This window comes from Chiloscyllium plagiosum, unplaced genomic scaffold (genome assembly GCF_037043375.1).
Source record: "Chiloscyllium plagiosum isolate Xiang-an unplaced genomic scaffold, Cpla_swu_hap1 HiC_scaffold_14, whole genome shotgun sequence".
Lineage (NCBI taxonomy): Eukaryota > Metazoa > Chordata > Chondrichthyes > Orectolobiformes > Hemiscylliidae > Chiloscyllium > Chiloscyllium plagiosum.
The window spans coordinates 16,688,274-16,701,314 of record NW_028270152.1 but is presented as its reverse complement, the minus strand read 5'-3'; the positions used below and the strand labels follow the sequence as shown (position 1 = coordinate 16,701,314).

At 43.1% G+C, this 13,041-nt stretch overlaps 1 protein-coding gene across 2 annotated transcripts in view; it reads left to right on the top strand.

The window, feature by feature from the left end:
• Positions 1-13,041, top strand: part of LOC122558850 (protein phosphatase 1M-like) — a 49,256-nt gene that overhangs the window by 22,496 nt on the left and 13,719 nt on the right. For both annotated transcript variants that reach the window (XM_043707692.2, XM_043707693.2), the window contains exons 2-4: positions 3,357-3,477; positions 7,297-7,569; positions 10,791-10,903. In XM_043707692.2, coding sequence (XP_043563627.2) covers positions 3,357-3,477; positions 7,297-7,569; positions 10,791-10,903 — 507 coding nt within the window. The remainder of the gene's footprint in view (positions 1-3,356; positions 3,478-7,296; positions 7,570-10,790; positions 10,904-13,041) is intronic.

Here is a 13,041-nt window from a genome sequence, read left to right as displayed (position 1 = left end):
ACTCCGAGCCCCAGAGGAAAGGCATTTAATTGATTTTCTGAATAATCGATTATCCGAGCGAAATAGTGCCCAGCCATCTCGTTTGGATAATCAATTCTCCACAAATGGATTCTATAGATGGGAGGTTGGCCTTTTCGTCCAGGCCGAGTTCACCAGTCTCTGTAAGCGTCTCCGAACTTGAATGGTACAGTTGCTGTACCAAGCAGTGATATATCCAGACAGAATGCTCTTGATGACACACCTATAAAAGTTGGCAATGGTCATGGAGTCATAGAGATGTACAACATGGAAACAGACCCTTCGGACCAACCCGTCCACGCTGACCAGATAGCCTAACCCAATCTAGTCCCACCTGCTGGGCCAATGGGCTGAGAATTGTCAGATGGAGTTTAACTCAGATAAATGCGAGGTGCTGCATTTTGGGAAAGCAAATCTTAGCAGGACTTATACACTTAATGGTAAAGTCTTAGGGAGTGTTGCAGAACAAAGAGACCTTGGAGTGCAGGTTCATAGCTCCTTGAAAGTAGAGTCACAGGTAGATAGGATAGTGAAGAAGGCGTTTGGTATGCTTTCCTTTATTGGTCAGAGTATTGAGTACAGGAGTTGGGAGCTCATGTTGCGGCTGTACAGGTCATTGGTTAGGCCACTGTTGGAATATTGCGAGAAATTCTGGTCTCCTTCCTATCGGAAAGATGTGAAACTTGAAAGGATTCAGAAAAGGTTTACAAGTATTCGCTGTCATGCCAAATTTCCTCAGTTATCTGACACTGTCCACTCGTTCCACCTCTGCTCTTAATGTGTAGGGGAGCATGAGTAACATCCCACCGAAAGTCAATAATGAGTTTCTTGGTTTTGCCGGCATTGAGAGCTAGGTTGTTCTCAGTGCACCATTTTTCCAGGTCTTCCATCTCCCATCTATAATCTGTTTCGTCGCCATCTGAGATTCGACTGACTATGGTGTTCATCAGCGAATGTATAAATGGCGAAAATCTAGTATTTCGCGAAGCAGTCGTGGGTATATTAACATGGGTATATATTACTGGGTTGTAATCCAGAGGCTGGAACTAACTCTGAGTTCAAATTCCACCTGGTGAAGTTAAAATTGGTTATCGAGTTGTAGAATTTTATAGTACAAAAGGAGGTTAATTGAAATAAATTTGGAAAATACAGTAGTTAATGGTGACCATTAAAATTCCACTAGTCCACTGATGCTCTTGAGGATAAGTATTTTTATGGAAAAGCTTTTTTAAATCTTTTACAAAACATTTCTATATAAAGAAAAAAAAGCACCATCAAAACAGAAAAAAAATATACAAAGAACAAGGCCATAACATAGTACCATTGTTACTAAGCAACCCACTATTCTACCAAAACAAACCTATCTACTTAACTAAAACTAAACTACAAACATATTGAATAAATACTAGCTTAAATTACATTCAAGTTACTTAAATTAGATAATGTCTTACTACTTTATTCTGTCTTACTCCATCACACCTCCACTGAGGCTCCCATCCTTGGGAGTGACCCCTACAGTACCCATATTCTTTTCCTTCCAGTCTCTTACTCCCGGGGCCCCATGGGTGCCCATAAAGATTCCCACGGCTATACCACGGCCCTGACTAATATTGCCGACAAGCCAATTTCAATATAATTTAAAAAGGGCTGCCATGTCCTGTAAAACTGTTCCGTTTTGTGGTGCACCATATTTGTGAGGTAATCTTGGGGGAGATGCTCCATCACCAGTTTACGCCACCCCATAAGACCTGGTGGTTTTTCTTGCGTCCAATTTAGTAAAATGTTCTTCCTGAGCAATGGGCAAGGATATTACAAAAGCAGCCCATTTGATTGGAACCACATCCACAAACAATCACTCCCTCCAACACTGACACTCGGTAGCAGCAGTATGTACTATATACAAGGTGCACTGCAGAAATTCACCCAAGATCCTTAGCCAGCACCTTCCAAACCCACGACCACCTCCATGTAGAAGAACAAGGGCGGGAGTTCATAAAATCATACAGTTTGGAAGAGGACCTTCATCCTACCAGGTCTGAATGCAGAAATAGACGAGTACCTACACTGTCACATTTTCCAGTGCTAGGCTCTCATAGCATTGAGTGGTATAACCCTTCATGCGCATATCCAATTACTTTTAAAGGTCATGAGATTTCCTGTCTCTCAAGCAGTGTATTCCAAACCCCCACCACCATCTGGGTGAAAAGTGTTCTTCCTCAAGTACCCTCTTAAACCCCCTGCCTTTCACCTTTAAAATTATGCCCCCTTGTTATTTACCCTTCCACGAAGTTGAACAACTGCTTCCTATTCAGCCTATCCATGTCCCTCATAATTTTAGACCTTTCCATCTAGTGCCTCCTCACTCTTCTCTGCTCCAAAGAAGACATTCTGAATTTATCCAGCCTCTCTTCACAGCTGAAATTGGTAGCTATCATCCTGGTGAATCTCGTTTGCATCCTCTCCAATGCAATGGAGTCCTGTAGTCTGGTGACCAGAACTGCACACAATACTCCAATTTTGGCCTAAGGAAAGTTCTGTACATAGCCTCCCTGCTTGTATAATCTCTACTATGACTGAAGAAGGCATACAGGATGTCTGCCTTTATAACTATCCTGTTAACCTGTCCTACTGCCTTTAGTGATTTTGTGGTTGAACCCCCCCCCCCCAGCTCCCATCATGATCCCGCTGTTCCTCTCTGCTTCCTAGTCTCTCACCATTCATTGAGGGCCCCCTAGTCTCTTTCCTTCTTCCAAAGTGCAAATCCAAATACATGGCGACGTCTCTACATGCAAGTTACCCTCCAAGCTCCCCCTACCATCCTTCCTTGGAAATATACCACTATTCCTTCAATAATGCCAGATCAGAATTTCCAAAGCCCCCTGCCAAGGGCATTGTGAGTCTATCCACAACATATGGACTACAGCGGTTCAAGAAGGAGACTCACCGCCAACTTGTCAAGGGCAACATTGGGTGGGCAATAAACGATGGCCCAGCCAGCGACACCTATGCCCTACAGGTGAATAAAAAATGCAAATAAAACCTCTTAAACCGAGTTGCTTTATCGAGCAGTTTCTCCAAAATCTTCTAATACATGTGGACTGTGGCAGTTCAGGAAGATGGCTGACAGTCTCCTTCATGAGGACAAGTAGTGAAGGGCACTAATTGGCTGATGACCCTTGACTACAATGCCCATGTCTATGCATTTTATTTTTATGTAAAAATTGGTGGTTGTGAAAATGTATCCTGACTTGAATAATTGAAAAGGGAGTCCGTTAGGAGTTGGGAAGGTGTATGCTGAATTGTTCATCCCTTCTGTAATGTTATGGTTCTCTTTGCAGGGTTACCAATGCTGGCAAAAGTATTTTCAATGAAGATCAGGCAACATGCCGAACAATCTACCTCCGAAAAGCATTTGACGTTGAAGAGGAATGGGTGCTTTTGTGCCCAAATGAAGACACTGTACGTACCTCATGCAACAACATGATTCAAGTTGAATACTTTTGTGAATTGGGTGGCAAGTCTTGACAGACTGTTGGGCTACCTGGCCACAGGTAGAAGTTAGGACCCCGGTTATAAATTGTTGTTAAGACCATAGATAAGGACAAGTAGGTCGTTCAGCCCATCGAGTTGGCCCTGCCGTACAATGAGATCATGGCTGATTATCTTCAACTCCAGTTTCCTGCCTGTTCCCCATAACTAATGATGCACTTGGTGATTAAAACCTACCTATCTCAGCCTTGAATGTATTCAATCACCCAAACCCACAAGCCCTCTGCAGTGTAGAATTTCACAACCATCTGAGAGAAGAAACTCCTCCTCATCCCTGGTTTATGGGTCTGACATGTTATTCTGAGATTATGCCCTCTGGTCCTTAGATTCTCCATGGAGAGCGGGGAAAGAAGGCTTTCTGTAGCTATGCTGTCCACTCACTAAGAGTCTTGTATTTTTCAATAAGTTTGTTTATTGGAAGAGATGTTGCTAATCCTATGGAAACCTGAGGGATGTTTCTCTCTAGTTCCAAGTTATTATGATGTCTACAGAAACATTTGCTGCTAAGCTTAAAAAGAAAGAGGAAATGAAATTTGCAACCACTGAAACTAAACAAAGAAGCAGGCAGGGTCCAGGTCACTGATGACTGGTTCATCAACACGTTTCACATCCTTAGCCAGATTCGGCCTAGTAAATGGCTGGAAAAGACTTTTTCCTGTGTCTTTCAGTCTGTTCTGACAGTTGATTCTTCAATTGGCCTGCCAAAATCTGCTGGGGAAGGTGATAGCCTCTGTTTATTTATGTCCTTTTTCAATCCTCTATTTTTTAAATTAAGCCTACAACATTAAAAAAAAAGGATTTTGTGGGCAAGCGGCCTTTAAACTGATGTCCTATTCTCCACATACGCCCCGTACCCTGTGTTGTCCCAGCTAACAGTCCCATTTGGCTGCAGAGCCCCCCTTACTACTTTCATTGACTTCCCACCCACCCAATAGCCTCTCAATGCCAATTGGTTGAGCTGAGACCATGGGGGTCTCAATTCCTGTTACAACCCCCCCCCCCCCTCCAAAAATTGTATAATTTCTCTTACTCTGTGGTGCAGTGCAGTGGCTCAGTGGTTAGCACTACTGCCTCACAGGACCAGGGACCCGGGTTCAATTCCAGCCTCAGGCAACTCCAGTTTCCTCCCACATTCCAAAGATGTGCGGGTCAGGTGAATTGGCCATGCTAAATTGCCCATAGTGTTAGGTGCTTCAGTCAGAGGGGGTTGAGTTACTCTTCGGCAGGTCGGTGTGGACCTGTTGGGCCGAAGGGCCTATTTCCATACTGTAGGGAATCTAATCTTAGAAAAAAACTGTATGGAGTTTGCACATTCTCCCTGTGTCTGCATGGGTTTCCTCCGGGTACTCCACTTTCCTCCCACAATCCAAAGGTAGGTAGGTTAGGGATAGGGTGGTTGGGTCTTTATGGTAAGCTCTTTGGAGGACTGAATGGCCTGCTTCCGCACTTTGGGGATTCTGTGAAATAATTTGGTGAAAGTTTATTCAAAATCCAAATTGCACACCAATGAAAAGGCGTTGGGTTGAGAAATGCAAAGTACTCTTTGCATTTCTCAAAAGCATCACAAAAAGCAATACTTTTGTGATGGTTAACACAAGTACTTTTTATGTCATAGAGTCATAGAGATGTACAGCATGGAAACAGACCCTTCGGTCAAGCCCATCCATGCCAACCAGATATCCAAACCCAATCTAGTCCCACCTGCCAGCACTCGGCCCATATTCCATATTCCTCCAAACCCTTCCTATTCATGTCTTTCGGCATCTCACCTGTGATTATCGATGATACAAATATCTCAGCAAGAGGCCCACCAATTACTTCTCTAGCTTCCCACAGAGTTCTCGGGTACACCTGATCAGGTCCTGGGGATTTATCCACCTTTACGCGTTTCAAGACATCCAGCACTTCCTCCTCTGTAATCTGGACATTTTGCAAGATTCAATATAGATTGTCTACAGTCTATAGCTTCCATGTCCTTTTCCACAGTAAGTACTGATGCAAAATACTCATTTAGTATCTCCCCCATTTTCTGCAGCTCCACACAAAGGCCACCTTGCTGAACTTTGAGGGGCCCTATTCTCTCCCAAGTTAGCCTTTTGTCCTTAATGTATTTGTAAAAACCTTTAGATTCTCCTTAATTCTATTTGCCAAAGCTATCTCATGTCCCCTTTTTGCCCTCCTGATTTCCCTCGAAAGTATACTCCTACTTCCTTTATACTCTTCTAAGGATTCACTCGATCTATCCTGTCTATACCTTACACATGCTTCTTTTGTTAACCAAGCCCTCAATTTCTTTAGTCATTCCCTATACCTACCAGCCGTTCCTTTCACCTCGCAGAAATATACTTTTTCTAGATTCTTGTTATCTCTTTTCTGAAGGCTTCCCATTTTCCAGCTGTCCCTATACCTGCGAACATCTGCCCCCAATCAGCTTTTGAAATGTCTTGCCTAATACCGTCAAAATTGGCCTTTCTCCAATTTAGAACTTCAACTTTTACATCTGGTCTATCCTTTTCATCACTATTTTAAATCTAATAGAATTATGGTCACTGGCCCCAAAGTGCTCCCCCACTGACACCTCAGTCACCTGCACTGCCTTATTTCCCAAGAGTAGTCAAGTTTTGCACCTTCTCTAGTAGGTACATCCACATACTGAATCAGAACGTTGTCTTGTACGCACTTAACAAATTCCTCTCCATCTAAACCTTTAACACTATGGCAGTCCCAGTCTATGTTTGGAAAGTTAAATTCCCTTACCATAACCACCCTATTATTGTTACAAATAACTGAGATCTCCTTACAAATTTGTTTCTCCCTCTGACTATTAGGGGGTCTATAATACAATCCCAATAAGGTAATCATTCCTTTCTTGTTTCTCAATTTCACCCAAATAACTTCGCTGGATGTATTTCTGGGAATATCCTCCCTCAACACAGCTGTAATGCTATCCCTTATCAGCAATGCCACTCCCCCTCCTCTCTTGCCTCCCTTTCTATCCTTCCTGTAGCATTTGTATCCTGGAACATTAAGCTGTCAGTCCTGCCCATCCCTGAGCATGTTTCTGTAATTGCTGTGATATCCCAGTCCCATGTTCCTAACCATGCCCTGAGTTCATCTGCCTTCCCTATTAGGCCCCTTGCATTGAAATAAATGCAGTATAATTTATTAGCCCTACCTTGTCCCTGCCTGCCCTGACTGTTTGTTTGACTCGCTTCTGTTCTCAACTGTACCAGTCTCGGATTGATCTCTTCCCTCACTATCTCCCTGGGTCCCATCCCCCCCCACCTTACTCCAGAGCAGCTCGAGCAAATTTCCCTATCAGTATATTAGTTCCCTTCCAATTTATGTGCAATCTGTCCTTCTTGTACAGGTCACTTCTACCCCGAAAGAAATTCCAATGATCCAAAAATGTGAATCCTTCTCCCGTACACCAGCTCCTCAGCCATGCATTCATCTGCTCTATCCTCCTATTCCTGCCCTCACTAGCTCGTAGCACTGGGAGTAATCCAGATATTACTATTCTCGAGGACCTCCTTTTTAAATTTCTGCCTAACTTTCTCAATAATATTATGCAAATAAGTTTTCTGTTGCCTTTATGTCCTTGCATTGCGTTTGAAAGCAACTTTTTATCGCTTATCTGAGACCTTTACACCATTTTTCCTGATTTGATGTTGGTTGATGGTGGATGGGACAAAGTACTTGGTTTATGAAATTATTCTTCTCCCAAAGCAAGATCAAGGCATCACAGCCACCTACTGGGGGTTGTTTGATGGTCACGGGGGTCCCATGGCTGCAGTACTGGCATCTGAGCATTTACATCACTGCATCAAAGAACAGCTGGAGGAAATCCTGGATATTATCAGCAACCCTTGCAACATCCCACCCCCTTTCCACCTCGATTGCCTCAAGAGGACGCAAACTGAAATAAGCTATGGAATCGAGAAAGACATCTGCGTCGAGAACCTGGTGAAAGGTGCATTGGAGACAGCCTTCAAAAGCTGCGTGAGTATATGACATTGATCATCTAATTTCTGTTCACCCTCGACCCATGTATTGGCCGACTTATGTTTACTGTCAATTAAGCATCAGCTCTGTAATCTCTTCCAGCGTCACCACCCTCCAAGCTACCTGTGCTCCTTCATTTCAGGCCTCTTGTGTGTCCCTGCTTTTTAATTGCTCCACTTTTGCTCTGAGGTCCTGAACTTGGAATTCCCTTCCTAAATCCCTCCCTTTCCTGAAAACCTATGTCATTGACCAGGTTTGTAATCATTTGCCTATTATTCCTCCTTATATGGCTTTTCACCAAATTGTATTTTGTTATGGATCAGTCCAAACCTCTTTCACATCTACCAAGGAGGTAGCCTAGACCCTAACTTTTATCTTATTTAAAGGCAAGTGCAAGGTATTGTGTTCCAGATGTAATTCAGTTAGTCACACTACTTGGCTTTAAGCAAAACATTCTTTACTCTTACACTCAGTTAAAATACAAACAAAAGAAAGAAGAACTGATATAACTTTATCTCTATTAGAAACATTGACAGTATAATAGATTAGTTAACTAGTAAACAGCAAATGTTCCAATATAGTAACATCCCATAAACACACACTTGGGAAAAACCAAAATTCAGTAAAGTAGATTATCTCACATATGATATTTCTCCAATTCAGGAGAAAAGAACACCAAAAGAAAACTCTGGCAGAGAGAGAGGACCCGAGCTTTTTTGTTGTGGCCAAGAGAGATGTTTAACAACTTCTACATGCAAATTCAAACCCCCAACAACTGAAAGCTAAACTAAAACATTAGCAAATTTGCTGATGATACAAAGCTGGGTGGCAGGGTGAAATGTGATGAGGATGTTAGGAGATTACAGGGTGACCTGGACAAGTTAGGTGAGTGGGCAGATGCATGGCAGATGCAGTTTAATGTGGATAAATGTATGGTTATTCACTTTAGTGGCAAGAACAGGAAGGCAGATTACTACCTAAATGGAATCAATTTAGGTAAAGGGGCAGTACAGAGAGATCTGGGTGTTCTTGTACACCAGTCAATGAAGGCAAGCATGCAGGTACAGCAGGTAGTGAAGAAAGCTAATAGCATGCTGGCCTTCATAAGAAGAGGAATTGAGTATAGAAGCAAAGAGGTGCTTCTGCAGCTGTACAGGGCCCTTGTGAGACCACACCTGGAAACTGTGTGCAGTTCTGGTCTCCAAATTTGAGGAAAGACATTCTGGCTATTGAGGGAGTGCAGCGTAGGTTCACGAGGTCAATTCCTGGAATGGCGGGATTACCTTACACTGAAAGACTGAAGCGACTGGGCTTGTATACCCTTGAGTTTAGAAGACTGAGAGGAGATCTGATTGAGACATATAAGATTATGAAAGGATTGGACACTCTGGAGGCAGGAAACATGTTTCCGCTGATGGGTGAGTGTCGAACCAGAGGACACAGCTTAAAAATACAGGGTAGACCATTTAGGACAGAGATGAGGAGAAACTTCTTCACCCAGAGAGTGGTGGCTGTGTAGAATGCTCTGCCCCAGAGGGCAGTAGAGGCCCAGTCTCTGGATTCATTTGAGTTGGATAGAGCTCTCAAAGATAGGGGAATCAAGGGTTATGGAGATAAAGCAGGAAGAGGATACTGATTAGGAATGATCACTCATATTGAATGGCGGTGCAGGCTTGAAGGGCTGAATGGCCTACTCCACCTATTGTCTATTGTCTATTGTCTTAAAACCCTGATTCTGTGGGAGCTTGACTCCACCCATTCATGCTGCTTCTATTGTTCTAACTTTGGAAAAGAAAACACGCCAGAGCCCCTCAAGCTGTGTACTTTATTTGCTTGGAACAGGCTGCTTTGTCCCTCTGTCTCAACCTCTCTTCGTTTTAAACAAAACAGGAACAAAAATACACCTTGTAAAGCCATAGTGTCATCACAGTTTCATAATGCGTTTTCAGTCTTTTCTTCCATTAAAGACTTCACCATTGAGAAACAAGAAATTGTTGATGTTAGTGTTTTATTTTTGTTACTTTTTATCCAGTTGTCCTATAACTATCTCCACAGTTAAAGATGAAACTTCCCATTTCATATGTTGAGTACCAACCTAAATGTACTCATTCTGATTCGGTAAATTCTGGTTCCAGTGTTTTGAGCAGATAGCCTGCATTTCCCTTAGTGCAGCACAGGATGGGGTGCTGAACTGTCAGAGGTGCCATCTTACTGAAGAGATATTAAGCTAACTACCACTTTGACAGACATACAAAAGCCCATTTAATATTTTTAAGCAGTGTACAGATGTCCTCCCAGTGCACCTCCAACATCTCCCCAGTCTCTTCCCTCCTTCACTGTCCCCATCTCTCCCTCCATCACCACCAACTCATCTTGCTCTCTCTCCCTTCACTAGCTCACCAAAAGCAGTCCACAGTAAATTAATTACTCTTTACATGAATCACTGTTGCTTTGGGGGGGGGGGGGGGGATGTGGGTGGAGGGGAGAGTGGGATTCAGAACTGAACTTGCCCAGTAGGGTCTCAGTATGAGAAATGAGCAGTGGATCTGACTCAGTGTTGGTTTAAAGAACAGTGTGCTCAAGAAAACTGGATACGTGCCCAGCTTTGAATTGTGTTATGGAACCCTGATGTGTCCACCTAACCAGGCATACAAAGCCAAGAGTAGAAGAAAAATTAAAATAAATTGATGAGTGGGTGATGCCAAACTTAAGTTATTAGGTTGAGACCACTGAGGGAGTGAAGGAGCTGTGTGTTTTGAAGGAAAGACTTGCATTTATGTAGAGCCTTTTGAAGTCTCAGGGTATCCCAGGATGATTTGCAGCCAATGAGATACGTTTGAAGAATAATGAGTATTGCAATGGGCCAGTTTGAACACTGCAAGCTCTCTTAAACAGGCATGTTATAATGATTTCATTTCTCTCTGATGTCAGTTTTGGGGTAAATGTTGGCCAGGATATCAGGGATAACTCACTGCTCATTTTCAGAATAACACAATGGGGATCGTTTACATCCAGCAGAGATACAGATAGGGTCTCCCTGTATCCTCTCATCTAAAAGATGGCAGCACTTCTTCAGCCCTGTACTAAAGAGTCAACCGACTCTTTTATATTCAAATCGCCCTCTGATGTAGAGCCATTGAGCAAGTAGTGACAATTAATCAATTTGTGTCTTGTTTTCTTTCCTTCCCCCCCCCCCCCCCCCCCCCCCTCCCTTGCAGGATGAGCTGATTGAGAATTACCAGAGATCCCATGGTCATGTTGGAGGCTGTACAGCTTTGGCCATCCTCCGCTTGCAGGGAAATTTGTATGTGGCTAACGCAGGAGATAGCAGGTTAGTGCGCACCATTGTTTGTCTTTGCAACTTCTGCTTTAGGCTGACTGCAGCTGGCTCAATTGTCATTATTTCCACAGAATTTCCACGCTTCCTCTTTTAGGTTTCTGTTATAATGCATAACTGTCCCCAAATGAGATTGTGCTTAGTGAATGATCCCGATTCCAAATTGCTCATATTGTTCCGATATCACCTGGAGAGGGCACAAAACTGGACCTTTCCCTTCTGTCTTGGATAGTGTTTAGTCCAATTTTTACACATTTTCCCACCCCACCCCCACTTCCTTGCCATTTTTATTCTTAATTTCCATGCATCAGAACTGGATTTACATCAAGGCCAGGAATCCCATCATTTTATCCTAACTTTCTCAGGGGCAACAGGTTTGATCTGCTGTCTGGCATGAACTAGTCACCGGCCTGGATGTGAACGTGGGATTTGTCACAATGGCTATCCCAGAATCTTCTTCCTGTACTGTGAGAACATTAAATTGCTCCCTTCTCTCCAATTCTCACAGTAAAACCTAGCTCTACTGAGCAACCACTAGTTACAAAAAGGAGAGGCAAGCACATCTCAAACTCAGAGAAAGTGAGGACTGCAGATGCTGGAGATCAGAGTCGAGAATGTGGTGACGGAAAAGCACTGCAGGTCAGGCAGCATCCCAGGAGCAGGAGAATCAACATTTTGGGCAAAAGCCCTTCATTAGTTTGATGCAGAGTTCCTGAACTATAGATTGGAAGCTGTGGGTGAGAGACCCCCTGAGGTAATGAGGTTGTGTACAGTCTGGAAGAAGCTGGTTTGGTGATGGGAGGTGAGGTCATGGTCAAGGGGGCAGTAAGAGAAGGTATCTTCGAATTGGCACCTGGCTTCAGCGGTGTAGAGGTCAATGTGCCAACTACTACTGATGAAAGGTTTTTGCCCGAAGTATCAATTCTCCTGCTTCTCAGATGCTGCCTGATCTGTGCTTTTCCAGCACCATATATCTCCAACTCCATCAATGCAACTCTAAGTTTTAGAAGTATGCATGTGACAACTTGCCACCTGATGTTACTTTTTCCCTGTATGTCCCACAGTGCTGATCTTGGCTTGTCATGTGGAGAGTTAAGAACTAAGTGGCACAAGGTGGCAATGACTTTCATTCATAGCAGCGATTTTCAACCAGTGTGTTATGACAAATTAGTGTGTGCTGAGTATTGTTCAAGTGTAGCGTAATGTTTTGTATAGAGATAATGAAAATCAATGTAAAACAAACATTGTTTCATCTTCAACAGTATTGTATCCAATCCAAGTTACAACTCATTTAAAACTGTCACAAGTTAGTGATTAAATTAGGGGTGAACTATTGGTCAGACCACTGAACCAAGTGCAGTGTGTGGAACAGATTTAGGGCCACGAGTAATTGCGAATAGTTGAGCAGATTTTGAAAATGTGTTCTCCCTGAAGACGCAGTATTTTTCCAAATGTGTTTGAAATATTAACACATCAGATCCTTCCTTAGTTTGTTGCATGCACTGTGTTGCAAACCTCTCTAGTAACACCATAACCAGAGTAAATGCAAGTAAATGTGACCTTTATGAGCAACCAATTCAGTGGGTGTACCATGGAACTTTTTGTCTCATTGAAATGTGACTTGGTACTGAAAAGGTTGAGAACTATTGATTTATTGTCATAGAATCATAGAGATTCTATGACAACATAGAAACACCCTTCAGTTCAAACTGTCCATGCCGACCAGATATCCCAGCTCAACTTAGTCCCACCTGACAGCACCCGGCCCGTATCCCTCCAAACCCTTCCTATTCATATACCCATCCAGATGCCTTTTAAATGTTGCACTGGCAGCTCATTCCATACATGTACCACCCTCTGCGTGAAAAAGTTACCCCTTAGGTCTCTTTTATGTCTTTCCCCTCTCATCCTAAACCTATACCCTCTAGTTCTGCACTCCCCTACCACAGGGAAAAGACTTTGTCTCTTTATTCTATCCATGCCTCTCATGATTTTATAAACCTCTATAAGGTCAGGCCTCAGCCTCCGTCGCTCCAGTGAAAACAGCCCCAGCCTATTCAGCCTCTCCCTATAGCTCAAATTCTCCAATCCTGGCAACATTCTTGTAAATCTTTTCTGAACCCTTTCAAGTC